Raw genomic sequence first — 21563 nt, 5'->3', positions numbered from 1 at the left:
TGAAAGCCCACATGTCCTATCTTAATTTCTAGTTAATTAATACTTTGTTCACTACAAAATGGTCAAAGGAATAGAAGAGTAATTTTAAAAAATCAGCTTCTACCATATATGTATCATTCAGAGAACAGAATTTTAGTTGTTACTTCTTTTCCCAAATAGGATTTTCTAGATCAATAGGGTTTATTAAAATACTCTGTAATTTTCTGAAAATGAATGACAGTTGTTTTACCACAAACATTGTGTTTTAGGCCAAGTTTTCGCCGCACAAACTGGTTTGAGCCTGTGGGATCTGAGTATAAACAGGTTATGCAAAGCGTAGGGGTTATTGACCTGTCACCATTTGGCAAGTTTAACATCAAAGGCCAAGACTCTGTTAGATTGTTGGACCATCTCTTTGCAAATGTCATTCCAAAGGTAAATAACCTTATATGGGTACAAGGTTCAGGATTCCTGCCTGCTTAATTCTCCATCCTCTCATTTTTAAATTTCTTTTTTTTTTTTAATTTTTTTTTAACGTTTATTTATTTTGAGACAGAGAGAGACAGAGCATGAACGAGGGAGGGGCAGAGAGAGAGGGAGACACAGAACCAGAAGCAGGCTCCAGGCTCTGAGCCATCAGCCCAGAGCCCGACGCGGGGCTCGAACTCATGGACGGCGAGATCGTGACCTAAGTCGAAGTCGACGCTTAACCGACTGAGCCACCCAGGCGCCCCAAAATTTCTTAAAATGTTTCTATTGTTTATTTTTGAGTGGGGGGAGCAGAGAGAGAGGGGACAAAGTTTCTGAAGTGGGCTCTGCACTGATAGCAGAGAGCCCAATGCAGGGCTTGAACTCACAAACTGTGAGATCATGACCTGAGTGGAAGTTGAGTGCTTAACTGAGCCACCCAGGGAACCCTCATTCTTAAATTTTATTTTTATTTATTTATTTATTTATTTATTTATTTATTTATTTTAAAGTTTATTTTATTTTGAGAGTTTGTGTGTGCGAGTGCGTGAGGGAGGGGCAGAGAGAGGGACAGAGAATCCCAAGCAGGTTCCATGCCGTCAGCCCGGAGCCCGATGTGGAGCTCAAACTCACCAACCCTGAGATCGTGACCTGAATTGAAATCAGGAGTTGGGTGCTTATCTGACTGAGCCATCTAGGCACCCCATCTATCCTCTCATTTAAAACAAAAACAAAAAAACAAAAACAAAAAAACCCAGTATGTTATTTTAGTCCACCTAATGGTTTCTGTATGAATGCTATAGCTCTTCAACAGACCATGAATAAATATTCTAGCTGATTTTCTAATTACAATTTTTGTTGAATGAATTGTCATCCAAGGACTCTATGACTTTGCTAAATCCTGTCAATAGAGAACTGCAAAATTGACTGAAGTGTAATTTTGATGACAAATAATTATAATTACCCAAAATTAATCTTGGGTTTAGGTTTAAAGATAGTTCACACGATTGATATAAATGATAAGATTCAGATACGTTTCACTGACACTGGTTTATTTCCATGTTGTGCTAAAAGGATATGTAAGATTTTAATTTTATATTGAGGTAATTTTAAATTCTTTTGTGTAGGTGGGTTTTACAAATATAAGTCACATGTTGACGCCAAAAGGTCGAGTGTATGCTGAATTGACTGTTTCTCACCAAACTCCTGGGGAATTTCTACTAATAACTGGTTCTGGATCTGAACTTCATGATCTTAGGTATGTGCACAGCTAATAAGAAAATTTTATATGAATTATATATAGATCTAAACTTTCACTGAGCTTTTCTTTTGCCAATAGTTGAAAGTATAACTTAAATTCTCAAACCTTATTCTTTCCAATAAACTTCGTGTCTTTTATAGGAAATTGTTTGAAGTGAGGGACCCTGTCCCCACTCCTCCAAAAGGTAATTCATCCATAGGGTTTACTGGTTCTAATTTTAACTCCTGATTATTAGGCATTATCAATGTGTCAGAACTCTTTTTAGACATTATCTCAGTTAATGACATATTCATGTCATATTCATGTGAGGAAACTGAAGTTTGGGTTAAAGTAACTTGCTTAAGCCAGTCCTTTTGATTCTGATGCCCACATTCAGTGCACTTCAGTGAGCTGCCTCCCTGGGTTATCTGCCTCCTTTGCCGTGCCTTGTGCCCTCTGGCCCACAGCTAGATCTAAGTCTTTGAGCTGCCAAGTCAATCCTTCACATGAATCTTTAGTCTGTGATTTAGTCTACTATAAAATCTGTAGTTTTTAGTATTCCAAAAATATTTGGAACATTACTGTTTAATAAATGTCTTGCTCTGAGATCCTCACTCTGGCTGTAAAACGATGCCAATGATATCCACCAATCCAAGATGTATCTTAGTAGCTAGCTTTGTGTAAATCCAGATGATCATTTCATGTAGCTCCAGGGACTACTCAATAGATTATAAACAAACCCCAAGACTGGGTTCCAATAACTCATCAAGACTTAGAAATTGAAACCAGTCTTTAGAGTTTCTGTTGTTTCCTTGTGATTGCCAAAGCAGTTAGGTGTCTGGTGGCAGGCACATTATTAACCTTTAGCAGCACAAATGTGCCTCCATGTATAGGTATTAGAGAAAATTTGGGTTTAAATTAATTTTTGAAGATTGAATCATTAGTTTAAATGCAATAGGGCTGTCACTCTTTAAAAGAATTATATGGCAGAGCTTATTTAAATTGAAGGATCCTTCTGTACTGTGAAAAATTACCCCCAAAATTTATGAGTGGGTGGTTTAAAGAGAATCACTTGACATCTCTGGGACTCAGTTTCCTCAGCTTAATAAATTAGGTTATTATATGAAATGACACTCTGGGGACTTTCTGGTAATTCTAGACACAGAGCATGTCTTCAGAGAAATAATATGTTACCAACATGTGTTATTCAAGCAAGACTTAACACAATGTTTATGACTCAAATGCAGATGGATTGAAGAAGAGGCGGTCAATGGTGGATATGATGTTGAAATTAAAAACATAACCGATGAGCTTGGAGTTCTTGGGATTGCAGGGCCGCATGCAAGAAAGGTTCTTCAGAAACTGACCTCTGAAGATCTTAGTGATGATGTTTTCAAGTTTCTTCAGACCAAGTCTTTAAAGGTTTCAAACATTCCTGTCACTGCTATTAGGATATCTTATACTGGTAAGAATTGGAAAACGATTCTCTAAAATTTAAGAGAAAGTCTCTGAAATTCAAAAGAAGCTGCCAGAAATGAACCTGTGCACATGCATGTGCATGCACATGCTCACATACACACTGACTTTTGTCAGTATAACTTTGGAGGAAGATTTCTCCTGTTCAACTCTTACAGTCTATTCACTCCTATGCTGGGAGAGTCATTTCCCAGATTTCCAGTTGTTGTTCCAATCTCATAGCTACCTACTACTGGGAAGGATGGATAAAAAAGTTGGAGGAGGATAGCTGTTAGAATAGTTGGAAGGGTTGACAGAGTATTCAGGTCAGCTGACTCTATCTAGGAACATTCAAGGTGGTCTCCCATAGATAGAATCTCTCCTAGAGACCATCTTAAATGTATCAGGCACCTGTCTTAAGGCATTACCACTAAGACTCTTTAAGTGCATTAGCTTCATGTAGCAGCTTCTAGACTTTCATTCTAGACTCTAAGTGCACTAGGGAATTCTTCATGTAACACCTAATCTTGTACATAGTAGGTATTTGAAATAGAGATGAATTAATGTTCTTCAGTTCCCCATTGGTGCTGTAGGCTCACTTCCAACCTCCTCTAGACCTCCGTGCTCTTTCATAGAAAGGGTATTGGGTGCCCAGGCGTTCATTCAATTACATGTTACTCATGTCCTGGTGGTGTCCTTGAAAAACACATCACCATCAGCCCTCAACATTGGGGAACAAGGAGAACGCATAAAGTATGAAGGCTATTGCTCTTCTCTGGGCTTCTGCTGTATACTTTCTCCCTCCTTCTTTCACCTGACCTTGGCAAAATGGTGACCAGAATAAAGCATAAGCAGAATAAAAAATAAACAAGACTATTTGGGTTGGGTTTCATTTCATTTGGTTTTAGCCCACAGCTCTAACAATGAATAATATGACCAAGTGGGGAAGAAGAGGGATATGGGGGAGCATTAGAGATAATGGTTATCCCACAAAAAAGACCATATGAGTAATTGTCAGTTGCCTATGTTTTTAAGACTTGTGATTTGGAAGAAAGGAGTTGGGGGTTGAGATTTCTAAACGTTGAACCCTTTGTAATGATAAACTAAGCCATACTAATATGTAATTACTCACATAACATTATGAAGCTGAGGCAGGAGTCCAGATAAATTCCTATATTAACATCTTTCTGTGTCATGAGAAAAGGTGTCCCAGTTACCACTCTCTGGGAGATAGGATGGGGCATGAGTGCATCTGTGATATGGCAGGCTCCTTTGTGGGGAAAGGGGTGGGTATGGTAGTTGCAGCTTTTTTGTGAACTGGTCTTTTAAAACTCAGCAATGTCTGTATTGCATACGTGGAATCTCCATTTATTTTTGTTTCAGCTGACGCGCATTAGACCTGGTGATCACTGTTCTTACCCTAGTGTGGTACTTGTGGGTTTGTTTCAGGTGAGCTGGGTTGGGAGCTGTACCACAGACGAGAAGATTCTGTAGCCCTTTATGACATTATCATGAATGCAGGCCAGGAGGAGGGAATTGACAATTTCGGAACATACGCCATGAATGCCTTAAGACTGGAGAAAGCTTTCAGAGCCTGGGGGTCAGAGGTTTGAAATGCCAGCAACTTCATTAAAATTTCATTTACTGTATCTGATTTTTGTATGAGGGCTAATTTTAATTGCATTAACGTTGGCTCTGACTATACGAGAAACTATGTGTTATTAGATAACCCTATTTAATTAAGTGAAGATGTTTTTCTCCTCCATTTCTCAGTTGAAAGTTCAGTGGAATTATGGCACACTGTTTATTCTGCTTTAATTCCTCCTGCGTTTCAGAGAGCCCTGGACATCCATCTCTGTGTGGAGCTGTGTCTGCTTTAGTGGAGCCTGCTGACCCTACAGTATTTGAGGAGCACTTTTCAGATTCTTCCTCTTACTCTGTCATGCTGCCCATCCCCATTTTCTTCTTATCATGTAGCTTTTGGGGGAAATAGCAAGAAAAAGTCTCTTTCTGAGGAGCAGCGTCGGTGGTCTAGGATGTGTTGGTCCAGCCTACTTGCACCATTGATAACAGGAACTAAAGGTTTCTGACCAAGTTACACACCATTTTCATATGCATGATTTATTTTACCTTCTCAACTCTTCCTGAAGACGGTATTATTGGTGGGTGCCTGGGTGGCTCAGTCGGTTAAGCGTCCGACTTCAGCTCAGGTCATGATCTCCCAGTTGGTGGGTTTGAGCCCCAAGTCAGGCTCTGAGCTGACAGCTCAGAGCCTGGAGCCTGCTTCGGATTCTGTATCTCCTTCTCTCTCTGTTCCTCCCCTGCTCATGCTCTGTCTCTCTCTCTCTCTCTCTCTCTCTCTCTCTCAAAAATAAATAAAGATTAAAAAAAAAACTAAAAAAAAAAAAGATGGTATTATTGGTGATTTTTGGGCAAGGAGTTCGGAGTTGGAGGCTATGTAAATCATCCCAATTCTATATATAATCACACTAAGAAACAGTAAATAACTTGGTCCAGATAACATGAACATGGCCAAACTATAGTTTAAACTGTGTTCTGTTTTATCTCCAGTGACAGGCTATCTGTGGATACCTAAATTTTTTCATATTCCTACTTGTTTCCTTGGAAGTTGGTTCCTTGAGGTTTGAGGCCTGAGCAGTGACATAAAGGATAGTAGTAACAGATATACTTCAGGGTGGGGTTTCTTGGGTTTGAATTTATCCTCCATCACATATTAGCTATATGGACTTAACCTTCCAGAGCCTCTGTTTACTATTCTAAAAAATGAAGATAATCTTTATCCTACGGAGTTACTGTAGATATTAGATAAAGTGCCTAGCATGTGATAGGATGAATTTAATTGGAGGGAAAAGCGGGTTTGAAAGCGGGGTCCCTTGGGACATTTAGACTGTGAGCAGAAACGTGGGAGAAACAAGGTGGAGAGGCAGTGCCCTGGAGTCACTGAAAGAACAAGGGCTCTGGGGCAAGTTACCCGGGTTTTATTTTGCAGGGGAGGCGCTCTCCAGGGGGATTCTCAGCCTTAACCTGGGGCCTTCGATGAGGCCGCTGCAGGGAGAGAAATAGAGGACAGCTCTGTCCCCAAACTCCTCAGGGAATGAACCGCTGATGCAGCCTTTGGGAGTTAGCCATTTCTCCACTCTCCTGCGTTTCATTTTCTCGAGCTTGCTCCCCTGAGCCCTCCCCTCCCTTAGCGTTTCTTCCTCCCACATCCCTCTGATTTCCCAGCAGTGCCAGCACGCCCTCTAGTGGCGTTACAGCAATCTTCTGTGCTGTGTTTTATTTTCTTCCTGGAGAAAATCTGAAAATACAGTAGATAAAAAAATCAGTTTACAGTTGCTCAGATTGATTAGGAAATGTGAGACCAAATTTTAGAGAATATAAAACAAGTTTATATTACTCATATAATTTATATGAGTTCTGTGTTGTCTTTTAAAAAGTTTGGCTACTTTTTATGGAGTTTAGACCAGTTCTCTTAGCACAAAAGGGAACAATAATAACAAAACAAAAACTATCAACTGCAGGTCTAGTCTCAAATAGAGGCTTTAGCTTAAAGTATATTGTAATTACTCAACCTTATATGAAAAGATTTGAGATGCGATCTCCGGTTTCCTTTTCTCTTTCCTGAACTCTGTCGAAGCCAATTTCCTACCATCTGCTTTCTCGTCTACTTGTCCTGATTTCTGGCCAATTGTAAGATAAGTAAATTACTTAATAATTTTTCAAACCTAACTATGTAAAATTATTATATAAAAACACAGTAAAGTCTTATTTCAGGGAGGAATAGCATGTTATTTTATCCCTCCAATATTTATTATCAGTAAAAGAGGGGCGCCTGGGTGGCTCAGTCGGTTAACCAGCCGACTTCGGCTCAGGTCATGATCTCGCGGTCCGTGAGTTCAAGCCCCGTGTTGGGCTCTGTGCTGACCGCTCAGAGCCTGGAGCCTGTTTCAGATTCTGTGTCTTCCTCTCTCTGTGACCCTCCCCCATTCATGCTCTGTCTCTCTCTGTCTCAAAAATAAATAAACGTTAAAAAAAATTATTATCAGTAAAAGAGCCATGGAAACAAACTGAATTTTAGTGTCTAATATGCTATTCAAATAGTATTTGCTGACAGGCTACATTTAAATTTCAGAGTAAAAAAATTACTTTTGGGGACCAGTCTGTAATTTTCCTATCAGAATCTATTTTCACAATCCAAAAGTGTTCTCTTCCCTAAGAAAATAATATATGAAGATGATGTTACTGAAATGATTTTCACTCGTCTAAGATTTAAAATGTGTGTTTCCAGGGGCACCTAGGTGGCTCAGTCAGTAGATCATGTGACTCTGGATCTTGGGGTTGTGAGTTCAAGCCCTGTGTTGGGGATAGAGATTACTTGAAAATAAAATCTTTAGGGGCACCTGGATGGTCCCGTTGGTTATGTGTCCAACTCTTGATCTCAGCTCAGGTCTTGATCTCAGGGTTGTGAATTAAAGCCCTGTGTTGGGCTCCATTCTGGGTGTGGAGCCTGCTTAAAAAAAAAAAAAAAAAAAAAGCTTTTTAAAAAACTGTGTGCTTCCCTTTTAGATGAACTGTGATACAAATCCCTTGGAAGCTGGACTGGACTATTTTATAAAGCTAAATAAGGTATGTTTATACTCCGAAGGGTACTTGAAGTACATCTTAAAATTATGATGCTGTTTCGTGACAGAGCTATGCTTTAAAATTTAACCAAGTGTGATTATAGGACAAATGAGTTGAACATAAATACTAAGCATTGCTCATATGCTTTGTATTAAGCTTTTGTCAAAATTAGGTATCAGTTCAAGCCATTGCAGTATGCTCATAGATGTAAGATAGCAGAATCCAGCAACTTCAAAGACTGAAGCTAAATTCCGGGATAAAAATTAGTAAGGATAAGATGTCAGTAGACATTCTTGCAAATCCTGGTGATTTGTGAAGTCACATGTTAGCTAATCACACATAGAGCATTAATTGACTCTCCCTGGGTGCTCACAGCATAAAGCAGCCGTGCCAGCAGATCTTCCCATCTGCTTATTAAGCACTTTCATGTGTAACTGCGACATCTGAGTGTAAGCAAATGACACATTTCAAGTGTTTAGCATAAAATGAGTATTTACTGAGAAGCCAATACAGGTATGATAATTGAAATTCACATTCCAAAGGGAACCCCTGCATTAGGAGCTCTCACCTCAGACAGATAGCATCAGCATCATTTGGGAGCTTGTTAGAAATGCAAATTCTCCGATCCCACCCCAGATCTGCTAAGACAGAGTCTCTGGGGCTCAGGCCAAGAAACCTGTGTTTCAACAAGCTGCAGGGGAGTCTGATGCATCTAAATTTGAGAAGCACCAACCTACATAATTATTGTGGAAACGTGTATTACGAAGCCAATTTCTTACAGCCTCTTTCGTCTATACAAGTCCTGCAACTATACGTGAAGTGATCCCTTTGTTATGGACTGAATGATTGTGTTTCTCTAAAATGTACATGTGTTAGCCCTAACCCCCATGTGATGATATTTGGAGGTGGGGCCTCTGGGGAGTAATCAGATGATGAGGGTGGGGTCTCCACGATGGAATCAGTGTTCTTTTGAGAAACAGGAAGACACCAGAGCTCGCTTTCTGGCCTCATCTTGAGGCTATGGTGAGAAGGCGGCTGTCTTGTGAGCCAGGAAGAGGACACTCACAGGGGAGCTTAATAGGCCAGCACCTTGATCTTGGACTTACCGGCCTCCACAACTGTGAGAAATAATTTCTTGTTGTTAAAGTAAAGTCACCTAGTTTGTGATAGTTTGTTCCAGCAGCCCAAGCTGACTCAAATACCCACCGGGTAGTGTTTTAGTTACCGTAAAAGAACCTAACGGAGATGCAGTCAGTGGTAATATTGAAGGATAGGACAGCAGCTGCTGCTGTGTAGGATACTTGTTAGAATTTCAAAAATAAATTGTCCTGTTTAGGTGCTAGTCAGCTAAAGTAAAGGCCGTTTTCCCATTCTATGGAAATATGTGAACATATGCATATGAATCAGGCTAAGAAAACTTTTTAAATGCCCCTGCATCAAGTTCCCAAATTCTAAGCTGAGATATTAACATAAACATGTATATTTATAGTATTAGATTTTAGGAAAAAGAGCCTCCTTAAGGGTTTTAAAGGGAATATCTTTCTGTGCGTTCTCCCTATGACTTTTATTTTTATGATGTACCATCTGCCTCCAGACCAGAGAAAGCAGGTGCTTAGAATCTGGGCAGACCCTTACAGCAGATTGCTCCTTCTGATAACAGAAGTCTTCGTTTAGTTGTTTAAAATAAGGATAAAAATGGCCTGACTCTTCAAAGCACTAAAGTTCTGTTGTTGGTCACCAATAGATAAATAGGTAACTGACTCTCTTGCTTCACAGTGTTTGGGTATTATTGTTTGGGGATAAGGCAGAGATAAATGAGCTCTTCGTGCTGAAATTGGGTTTTTGGAACTCTCTTTATGATTATAAGCAGGTGTGGATTGTGTATTTATTAGTTCCTTTAAATTAGTCCAATAACCCAAGCTGGGCTCAGAATTAAGTTGTTTAACAGATGATGATTTTGATTTATGGTACGTTTTTTATGATTTCTGAATTACTGGTTTTCATTCTGGTGTCACAGAGTTAATTTCTAGTGATTACGTTGGTTGACGTGCGGTGTAGCACCAGGACCTGGACCTAACTGAGCTAGTCTTTTTCAATTATGTTGACTTGGGTGGTTCATGGGTGTCACTGTGATGCCAGCTAATCTCCAAGACTGGGGAATAGGTTGGATCAACTTTGTTCAGATTCTGTATGGTGGTTTCATAACTTTATCTTTGTTTTGTAGCAGTCTATAAAATGAAACAGGTTTCTGAAAAACTAATTAACATTATAAACTAAATGATGTAATTTGATACTTTACGTTCTATGCCTAAAAATAAAAATGTTGCCCAATCTGGTTTCATACTACATTTTAAAGAATATGTAATGCCAGTTCACATTGTGTTGGAAAGTTGACAGTCTATGAGAACTGAAGCAGCAGTTAAGACAGAGGAATATTTTTTTATTCCATAAATACACCAATGAAAACAAAATTAAAAAAAATCCTGGGCATTTCACAATTGTTTAAAATCCTTTTCTTTTTTATGGCACCTGGGTGGCTCAGTCAGTTAAGTGTCCAACGTTGGCTCAGGTCATGATCTCATGGTTCATGAGTTCAAGCCCCATGTCGGGCTCTGTGCTGACACCTCAGAGCCTGGAGCCTGCTTTGGATTCTGTGTCTCCCTGTCTCTCTGCCCCTGGCCCCACTCACATTCTGTCTCTCTCTTTCAAAAAAGAAATAAACATTTAAAAAAATTGTTTTTTAATAAAAATAAAATCCTTTTCTTCCTTTCTCTTTGAAGCAAGCATGTAGAATTCTCCGCTTGGCCCTTGAGTGTTTACACAACAATTGTATAAGCCACAATATTAAAAAATTGTATAGGACATAGGCTGTGTTGGACCTAGGAGACCCCTGAAGGTGGCTCAGTACCCCTTCCTCATTTATGGGTGAGGAAACTGAAGCAAGGAAAGGTGTCGTGACCTCTGACCTCACCACAGTGCTCTCTCACCCACCACTTTCCCCAACAAAGTCCTTTCTCCTCATGGGCTTTTCAACCTTGAATAACTGCCCAGGAATGTTTTTCTGGCAACATATCCTAAAATATGCATGGACTATGTTTTATTAATTGATGCCTCCCACAGTCATGTTTTTGTTGTAACTGATTTTGCGTTTATGTTAGGATCAGAATAGCTGATTTAACCACATTAAGGAGGAAAACGGGTGTCTGAGGAGATGGGCCATCAGGCCTCTTTGGAGAGAACTGCGTTGTCGTCAAAACCAGTGTAAAAGTAGGGAAAAGAAAAATGGAGTATTGAAGAAATCTTAGATGGCAAAGATGCTTCTGAGAGTTGTTTGAGCTGCAGCCTTCCCATGGCATTGGCTGATGTTGATGAGGTTTTGGGGTGATGGTGGCGGGGGTCCGGAGCCGACAACCAAGAAAGAATTCTTGAAGACGTCTTTGGTGCAAAAAGGTGATTTTATTAAAGCATGGGGACAGGACCCATGGGCAGGAAGAGCTATGCTGGGGTTGTGAAGAATACCTGGTTTTATACTATGGAGTTGGGGAGGTAAAGTCAAAAGGGAGGCCTCCCAAGGGACTTTGATCTGTTAAAGCGGGCTCCTAAGATACCTGAGGCCTTGCTATTGTCAAGCGAAGGTTGTTTTCCCTCTAGTAAGGCATTTACATTAGGACATTAGGGGGTTCCTGGAGAAATGTTATATTCTGTATTTGCCTCAAGTATTTGTCAATGGCCTGCAGGTTATAAGGAAATTTAATTTTACCTTCTTGCCTTTGTTCCCCATATCACTATGGAGGGGTGGTATTGGGGCTCCAGGAAACAGTCTACAGGCTTCTGGAGGTTGGCCTATTGATACAATTGCCTTTTTCTTGTAATTTACTAAGATATTTGTGCATTGATGGAGACCCATGTTCTGCATGACTTTGATCTCTATCAATCGGCCATTTGTTTTCTTTCCTTTGTCCTTGGGCAGCCAGAAGTGCCTGAGGAATATCACACACATCCCATTTGGTGGTGGTGGTGGTGATGTGTGTGTGTGTGTGTGTGTGTGTGCGTGTGTGCATGCGCACACTAGCTTGCACTTTGTCGTCAGCCCGCCCCACGCTCCCGCATCAATGTGAAGTAGTTGTGCACAGGCTCAGTCTCCTTCTGAGTCAACATTGAGTAAGTACCATTCATTAAATACCTTGCTAGGACACAGGTCTAACAGTTAACGACATAACTCCTGATGGCTCTCCTATCTCATGACGTTTGAAGCAAATGGCATTTCAGGAACTGAAACTGTAGGAAACATTCTTAATACTCTGAAAATATCGATCCAGGAGGATCGTCTTAGCAGTACACAACAGTGCCATCTTGTGGACAGTGAGCATAGAGCCTGGAAAGGAAGCATTAACCAGAAGCGTAATACAAGTAGAAATAATTAAATTATTTCTTTAAAATCTCAACTAAAATCCCTTCCCCCCCCCCCCGAAGTTATATCATTGCTATTAGTGGTATTATAATTTCCATAGAAGCTACTTTTTGGGAAAAATTAGTGGTTCTGGCTTTTGGTTTTTTGTTTTAGAAATAAAATGCATTAGTCAAGAGCAAAAGGAAAATCAGCTGCCTTAGAATGGAATCCTAAGTATTGGAATTTTCCTCCTGGAAATACGGAGTCTATGTCCATTTAGAGACAACTTCTGCCAAGATTCAGAGACTGAAGTAACAATGTAACATGTTGAAGCAGCTTAGGAGATTTTTTTTCTTTTTGATGTTTATTTTTGAAAGAGACAGAGTTCGAGTGGGGGAGGGGCAGAGAGAGAGGGAGACACAGAATCCGAAGCAGGCTCCAGGCTCTGAGCTGTCAGCACAGAGCCCGACATGGGGCTTGAACTCATGAACCATGAGATCATGACCTGAGCCGAAGTCGAATGATTAACCGACTGAGCCACCCAGGTGCCCCAATAATTTTTTAAAGATTCTTCCCACTCCCAATTTCTTCCTTGGCTTCTCTTTTCCTGTCATGGACTTCTAACCAGTAGAGACAGAATAAGGTGATAATAACCACAAGTGAGAAGACAATGTTGATAGAAAATACAGTCTGTCTTTGCAGAAAAATTATTTAAGGCGTAACTAGTAAGTAAAACAACACAAAAACAAAGAGGCAAAGCACCACCAGGCTTACTACATTCTAAGTATTCAATAAATGTTAGCATTATTAAAATACCAGAATGGAAATAAATAATTACTCACAGACAAGTCAGAAAGGAGTTTCTAATATGTTATAGTGGTATTAGTACCCAACTCTGGGGAAATTTTAGGTAAATGGTAATAGGCATTGAGGCAGACAATTTTCAGTGACTCTCAGTCTTGGCGTACATTAGAATCATCTGGAGTATAATTCTTTTAAATCATGAAATGATTAAAAAATTTCTGAGGTTCATGCTGCAACCCACGTCAATTTAAAAAGAACCTCTGGGGGCGCCTGGGTGGCTCAGTCGGTGGGGCGTCCGGCTTCGGCTCAGGTCATGATCTCTCAGTCCGTGAGTTCGAGTCCCGCATCGGGCTCTGTGCTGACAGCTCAGAGCCTGGAGCCTGTTTCAGATTCTGTGTCTCCCTCTCTCTCTGTCCCTCCCCTGCTCATGCTCTGCCTCTCTCTGTCTCAAAAATAAATAAAAACATTAAAAAAAATAAAATAAAAAGAACCTCTGAGGGTAGGAACTCAGGCATCAGTTTTGTTTTGTTTTAATTCTCCAGGTGATTCCAAAACAGATGGAGAGGGATAGTCCTAGACCAACGCTTTTCAACTGGCTGTACATCACTAACTTGGAGAACTTTTTAAAGATTGCCCTACCCTCAGTGGTTCTCAGCTGTGGTTCACAGACTGGTAGCATCAGTGTTAGCTAGGGATTGGTTAGAATTGCCAGGTGTTGAGTACTATCCCCGAATCGGAAACTCTGGGGATGGGCTCAGTGATCTGCTTTAACAAGCCCTCCAGGTGATTCTGATGCTCCCTCAAGTTTAAGAATACTGCCCGGAAACCAGTTGGATTAGCTCTGCAGGGAGGTTTGGGTTTCTTGGTTTTGTTATGCAATGAAGATTGAGACCCACTCTCTGAGTTCTTTACCTTTATGCCTGTGTGGTCCTGTAAATAAACAGAACTTAAAACAAGTGGTTTGGTTAAAGGAGGGTGCTATGGAATTGGTAGTGAATTGCAAGTAAGTAAATCTGTCACCTACTCTGGCTAGGCTACAGTTAATACATTCTGCCCCAAATTTCTCTCTCTGTCTCTCTCTCTGTCTCTCTCTCTCTGTCTCTTTGGAATTGGACAGTAAGTGAATGTTTTTTTTTTTAAAGTCACCAAATTTTAGCTGTGTGTCCTTGGGAAAGCCACTTAGTTTCACTTTGCACCCGAGACTGCTAGTCTATAAAATGAGGGCTCCTTACATGTCTAAAACCCTAAGAAATACCACCTAGCGGAGTAATTGAGGACGTTGTTACGGTTATCCATATGAGCCACATAATTGTAACACTTTAATTAAGCCATCCTTATTCCCTTACCCATTTCCATTGCTAAATGATAAAGGAAAAATGAAAGAAAAGAAGTAAAACCTAGGCTGAGATAGAGTTTATCATGCCTAAAACATTTATCAGAGCATATTAAGCTACCAGCTATTGAATCAGTATCCTCATATGTATCCAATTTCTGTTAGGAAACAATGTTCTATTTCCACCCTAAAAGTGTAAGTGTGCTGTTTAGATGCCTGCTTTAAAATTTGGAAGTCTCTGGAAACTCAGGACTAGGAATAAGTTGAAGTAATTCTTTAGATTGCTTTTATTATATTTTTATTTTAACAGCTTAACTAAACATGCAATAAATGGACATATTGAAAGTGCACCATCGGCTAAAGTTTTAAAAAATATTTATTAATGTTTATTAAAAAAATTTTTTTTAACCTTTATTTATTTTTGAGACAGAGAGAGACAGAGCATTAACGGGGGAGGGGCAGAGAGAGAGGGAGACACAGAATCGGAACAGGCTCCAGGCTCTGAGCCATCAGCCCAGAGCCCGACGCGGGGCTCAAACTCACGGACTGCGAGATCGTGACCTGAGCTGAAGTCGGACGCTTAACCAACTGAGCCACCCAGGCGCCCCAATGTTTATTTATTTTTTGAGACACACACACACACACACACACACACACACACACAGGGGCAAGTGGGGGAGGGACTGAGACAGAGGGAGACACAGAATCCAAAGCAGGCTCAGGCTCTGAGCTGTCAGCACAGAGCCTGACGTGGGGCTTGAACCCACAAACCACAAGATCATGACCTGAGCCAAAGTCGGATGCTTAACCTACTGAGCCACCTAAGCGCCCCGGGTTTTTTTTTTTTTTTTTAATGTTTATTTATTTTGAGAGAGAGGGAGGGCATGAACACATGCACCTGGGGCAGGGGCAGAGAGGGGTGGGGGGAGAGAGAGAATCCCAAGCAGGCTGTGCACTGTCATTGTGAAGCTGGACACTGGGCTTGAACCCACAAACTGTGAGATCATGCCCTGAGCCAAAATCAAGACCAATCAAGTGGGTCCCTTAACCCACTGAGCCACCCAAGCGCCCCACCATTTGCTAAGTATTAATGCACGTATACACTTGTGACACTACGACCACAATTGAGGATGGTAAGCCTATCCCTCTTCCCAGAAATTTGTTCAGGCCTTTTTGTAGTCCCTACTTCCCAACCCTCCCTATACCTTCACCTACTTCCCAAGGAACTTTTTGTCACTATAGACAATTTTGCATTTTCTAGGGTCTTATATAAATGGAATCCTATAATATATTCATAATATATTTTGTTTTGGTTTTGTTTCTTTCACTAAGCATAATTATTTTGAGACTCATCTGTGGTATTACATGTATTAATAAGTCATTCCTTTTAATTCTAAGTAAAGGATTCCATTGTATGTATATAGCACAGTTTGTTTATATACTCAGTGAACTTTGGGGTTGTTTCTAGTTTAGGACATTTCTCTTGGGTAAATAGGAGTGGAATGGCTGCATAAAATGACACGTATATGTCAACTTTGTAAGGAATTGTTTTACACAGTGGTGAACCATTTTATATTTTACATTCCCACCACTAGTTAATGAGAGTTTCTGTTCCTCCAAATCCTCACCCAACACCTGTCATGGTCAGTCTTGTTAAGTTACTCTATGACGTAAGTAGTAGGGTCTCATACTTTTGATTTCCTCAGTGACTTGATATTGAAAATCTGTTTATTTGTATGTCCACCATTCCTATCTCTTCATTTATGAAGGAAGAGCGAGTATGCACAAGTGAGTCAGGGAGAGTGTCAGAGGGAGAGAGAGAATCTTAAGCAGACTCCACACTGAGCATGACTCTGGGGTGACTCTGGGCTCGATCCCACAACCCTGGGATCATGACCTGAGCCAAAATCAAGAGGGGGATGCTTAACCGACTAAGCCACCCAGGCACCCCTCTTTTACTCCTTTTTTTTTTCAAGTTTATTTATAGTGAGAGTGAGAAGGGGAGGGGCAGAGAGAGAGGGAGAGAGAATGAATCCCAAACAGGCTCTGCACTGCCACCAAGGGCCTGATGTGGGGCTTGAACTTAAAAACTGTGAGATCATAATCTGAGCTGAAATGAAGAGTTGGGTGCTGAGTAACCCAGGTGCCCCTCTGTTACTAATTAAAAAAAATTTTTTTTAATGTTTATTTATTTTTGAGAGAGAGAGAACAAAGGAACAAACAAGTGGGAGAGGGACAGAAAGCAGGTTCCAGGCTCTGAACTGTCAGTACAGAGCCTGATGCGGGGCTCGACCTCACAAACCACGAGATCATGACCTGAGCTGAAGCTGGACGCTTAACTGACTGAGCCACCCAGGCGCCCCTTCTACTCATTTTTAATGGGGTTGTTTTTGTTTTTTTGTTTTTGAAAGTTCCTAATGTATCCTAAGTACAAGTCCTTTATTAGATACATGCTCTGCAAATATTTTTTCCCACTCTGTCTTCTTTTCTTTTTTTTTTTAAATTTTTTTTTTTTTCAACGTTTATTTATTTGTGGGACAGAGAGAGACAGAGCATGAACGGGGGAGGGGCAGAGAGAGAGGGAGACACAGAATCGGAAACAGGCTCCAGGCTCCGAGCCATCAGCCCAGAGCCCGACGCGGGGCCCGAACTCACGGACCGCGAGATCGTGACCTGGCTGAAGTCGGACGCTCAACCGACTGCGCCACCCAGGCGCCCCATGTCTTCTTTTCATCTAATACATCTGATAGTGTCTTTCAAAGAGAAGTTTTATTTATTTTATTTTTTTAAAGTGCCATTAGTTAAGGTTTATTTATTTTGAGAGAGAGAGAGTGAGTATGAGCGGTGTAGGGGCAGAGAGAAAGAGAGGGAGAGAGAATCTCAAACAGGCCCCATGCTATCAGCACTGAACCCAATGTAGGGCTTCAACCCATGAACTGTGAGATCATCACCTGCGCTGAAACCAAGAATCAAATGCTGAACTGCCTGAGCCACCCAGGCACCCCAAGGGCAGAAGTTTTAAATTTGTTAATATTTTTTTTTAATTTTTTTTTCAACGTTTTTTATTTATTTTGGGGACAGAGAGAGACAGAGCATGAACGGGGGAGGGGCAGAGAGAGAGGGAGACACAGAATCAGAAACAGGCTCCAGGCTCTGAGCCATCAGCCCAGAGCCTGACGCGGGGCTCGAACTCATGGACCGCGAGATCGTGACCTGGCTGAAGTCGGACGCTCAACCGACTGCGCCACCCAGGCGCCCCAAATTTGTTAATATTTAAAGTCCTTATCAACTTGTTCTTACCGATTATGCTTTTGGTGTCATAAAGTCGTAAAGATTTTTTTGCTGTTTCCTCCTAGAGGTCTTACCAACTTTTTACATTTAGGCCTATTATTTATTTTTAGTTAATATTTATATCTAGTGCCAGATATGAATTAAAGTTTATGTTTGTGCATATACCCACAGATTTGTTTTCATTACCATTCATTGGAAAGACTGTACATTCTGGACTGTATCACCTGTGTACCCTTGTCAAGAATAAGTTGTCTATAAATGTTGAAGTCTCTTTCTGGACTCTTTTTTTTGGACTCTATTGACTCATATGTCTTTCTCGATTCCTGTGTTGTATTGATAACTGTGGCTTAAATCAGGTTGTGGTAGCCTTGCAACTGTGCTTTTTTTCAGTCATTTTAGCTATTATAGGTCCTTTGAATTTCCATGAATGTTAGAATTTATAAAAACATGGGAATTGTGTTGCATCTATAGGTCAATTCAAGTCTTGCCCTCATGAAAAACACATATCCCTCCATTTACTTAGGTCACCTTTAATTTCAAAAATATCTTGTAGTTTGCAGATTTTGCATATGTTTTTGTAGATTTATCCTTAAGTATTTCATATTGATAATGTTTAAATGGTATTTTTGATTTTCATTTTACTGCTAGTATATAGAAAACAGTTGGTTTTTATGTATTGATCTTGTAATTTGCAACTTTGCCAAACTCAGTAGTTCTAGTACTTTTTTGAACTTTTTGTAGATTCCATGGACAATCATGTTGTATGCAAATAGTTTGTCTTTTCTAATTTAGATGCCTTTTATTATTTATTTATTTATTTATTTATTTATTTATTTATTTATCTTGCATTACCACAATGACTAGTTCCTCCACTGGCTGAACTTTCAACAGAGTTAAATAGAATTGTTGCTTGTTCCTGATCTTAGGTGGAAAGCATCGAGTATTAAGTGTGATGTTAGTTGTTTTTCATGGATGCTCTTTATCAAGTTAAGGACATTCCTATCTATTCTGGGTGCTAAAAGTTTTGTTTTTAATCAGGATATCAGATTTTGGCAAATGCCTTTGCTACATCTACTGAGATAAACATATGGTTTTTCTTTTTTGCTTTGTCATATAATGAAGGACATTTACTAATATTAAAATGTTAACTCAACTTTTCATTTTAGTGGCAAAATCCACTTAGTAATGACGGGTTATCTTTTTCTATATTGTTGGATTTCACTTGATATTGTTATTTTTTTAATATTTATTTTATTTTTGAGATAGAGCATGAGCTGGGGAGGAGCAGAGAGAGAGAGAGGGAGACACAGAATCTGAAGCAGGTTTCAGGCTCCGAGCTTTCAGCACAGAGCCTGATGTAGGACTCGAACTCACGAACTGTGAGACCATGACCTGAGCTGAAGTTGGCTGCTTAACCAACTGAGCCGCTCAGGCGTCCCTCATTTGGTAATTTTTAAATTAAAAAAATATTTTTAACGTTAATTTTTGAGAGACAGAGAGACAGAATGCAAGTGGGGGAGGGGCAGAGAGAGAGGGACACAGAATCCAAATCAGGTTCCAGGCTCCGAGCTGTCAGCACAGAGCCCAACCCGGGGCTTGAACCCACAGACTGTGTGATCACAACCTGAGCCAAAGTCAGTTGCTTAACCAACTGAGCCACCAGATGCCCCTATTGATCATTTTTAAAATACATTTTGCACCTGCAGTATCTTTCTAGGTTGTATCACAGCTTACAATTATTTTTTTTTCCTTTTTCTTTTGAATGGAATGTAAGCTTCTTGAGTACAAGTTCTGACAGGACAAAATACATTTTGTTTACTTTTTTATTCCTAACACCCAGCTCAGGGGTGGCATATAGCAGTTGCCCAGCAAGTAATTTGCTGTTGAAAGTAGTGTCAAGAGCTGATGCTGGAGAAGTACTGAGACCTCGTCATGAAAGGTCTCATCTGCCAGGCTAAGGAATTTGGAGTGAATCCTGGAGACACTGTGGAGCCACTGAACAATTTTGTGTAAGGAATGACCCACAGATGACGGAAAATAGACTAAAAAGGAACTAGCCTGGTGACTGGGAGAGCATTTCCCAATTACTGAAGAAATGCAGTGGAGTGATGTTGAGGGCTTCAACTAAGGCATTGGACATAGGATGGAGAAGAAAGAGGTGTGAGTGATATGAAGAAGGTAGGATGGAGACCACGTGAGGGACTCTATGTGAAGGGAGTGGAGAAGAGGATTTAGGATACTGATCACGAATGGGGAAACACAAAGGGTGTAATTGGGAGGCTGGAAGGACTGGTGGGGTTGAGGGGCTGTGGGACAGCCAACCGACAGCTGCACATGTGTTTGGGGACCTTTGCTCTGAAAGTATGGATTTGGATTGTTCACATATAGGTGGTAATGAAAGCCAGGGGAGTGTTGTGAATCCCCTCTTCTTCTTCTTCTTTTTTTAAATGTTTATTTATTTTGAGAGAGAGAGAGAGACAGTGTGTGAGTCGGGGGGGGGGGGTGCAGAGCGAGAGGGAGACACAGAATCTGAAACAGGCTCCAGGCTCTGAGCTGTCAGCGCAGAGCCTGATGCGGGGCTCGAACTCAAGAGCTGGGAGATCATGACCTAAGCTGAAGTCAGACACTTAACGGACTGAGCCACCCAGGCACCCCTGGGAACCCGTGCTCTATAGCATGCTGTACTTAGCTCTGTAGTGATACTTGGCATATCCCATAATGTCAGCTGCTTCAGCTAGTCTGTGAGCTTCTCCAGGACAGCTGGAGAATCCTTAGGCTAGTGCTGTGTCTGGTCATTAGTAGGACCTGAGTATTTGTTGAAGGGTTTGAGTTATGGCTCTGCCACTTGCTCTGAAAGTAAACAAGTTGCTTAACCTAACAACACTTCAGTTTTCGTATCTGTAAAATGAAGAAAATAGCGACCTCATTTGTTTATGAGAGGAGTAAAAAACATGTGGTATCTCAATAAATGTTAGTTTGTTCCATCTTAGTGAAGTGAATATAAAAGTATCTAGGGAAAAACAGCTGTAGAGAAAAGCCTTTCCATTTTTTTAAAGACCCCAGCAAGAAAGATCTTGTGTCCCTATTAGGACTCATTTATTCATGTGTTTCTTGTTATATTTAATATCTAATTACTTTTCATGTAGGCTCGAGTGCTAAATGTGAAAACCAGATGGGTAATTGTTCTTCGCTTGAGTCTAAAGATGAAAACTATCATGAAAAGTCTATATCGTGATTAGTAGTAACACAGTTAAACATAAAAGTACATCTGCCAAAGTCACAGGTCTGTTGCATTCCATGGCTGTCCTTTCGATTATTGGACTCCAAAACTGAAAAGTAAATATTGGGGGCACCTAGGTGTCTCAGTTGCCTAAGTGGCCGACTCTTGATTTTGGGTCAGGTCATGATCTATGGTTTGTGGAATCGAGCCCTGCATTGGGCTCTGTACTGACAGTGTAGAATCTGCTTGGGATTCTCTCTCTTCTGCTCTCTCTCTTTGCCTCCCCCCCCCCAACTTGAGTGCGTTTTTTTCTCTCTCTCTCTCAAAATAAATAAACTTAAAAAAATAGAAACGTAAATATTCTTGTTAAAATGGAATCTAGTAAAAGTCCTAACATACATGTAATGGGGGCTATTTCAGTTTTGAAAAATTTAGTTTGGTTTGAATGCTAACTGTAACTTAATTCTTGGCCTGGCTTAATATTATAAATAATATTTTAAATATTTTCTCTAGGTTTCTGTTTATCCCCAGCTTTCTTTTAGTTAAGAGAGTTGCTTTTCTAGTTATAGTAAATACTTTTTTGAGAAAGAATACTTAACTGATTAGTACTTTTGTTGAGAAAATGCTAGATGAGGGGGGCCTGGGTGGTTCAGTCAGCTGAGCATTGGACTCTTGATTTCAGCTCAGGTCATGATCCCAGGGTGGTGTGTGTGGGATAGAGTCCCATATCGAACTCTGA

The 21563-nt window shown here is 40.5% G+C and overlaps 1 protein-coding gene across 2 annotated transcripts in view; it reads left to right on the top strand.

Annotated features, from left to right (window-relative positions):
• The window catches only part of DMGDH (dimethylglycine dehydrogenase), a 69957-nt gene that overhangs the window by 35059 nt on the left and 13335 nt on the right, over window positions 1-21563 (top strand). For both annotated transcript variants that reach the window (XM_030323663.1, XM_030323658.1), the window contains exons 10-14: window positions 249-414; window positions 1575-1705; window positions 2935-3152; window positions 4592-4749; window positions 7730-7789. In XM_030323663.1, the coding sequence (XP_030179523.1) occupies window positions 249-414; window positions 1575-1705; window positions 2935-3152; window positions 4592-4749; window positions 7730-7789 (733 nt within the window). The remainder of the gene's footprint in view (window positions 1-248; window positions 415-1574; window positions 1706-2934; window positions 3153-4591; window positions 4750-7729; window positions 7790-21563) is intronic.

Source organism: Lynx canadensis, chromosome A1, assembly GCF_007474595.2.
Source record: "Lynx canadensis isolate LIC74 chromosome A1, mLynCan4.pri.v2, whole genome shotgun sequence".
In the NCBI taxonomy this organism is placed as follows: domain Eukaryota; kingdom Metazoa; phylum Chordata; class Mammalia; order Carnivora; family Felidae; genus Lynx; species Lynx canadensis.
The sequence above is the reverse complement of the archived record's forward strand: the minus strand, read 5'-3'. Positions and strand labels throughout refer to the sequence as shown.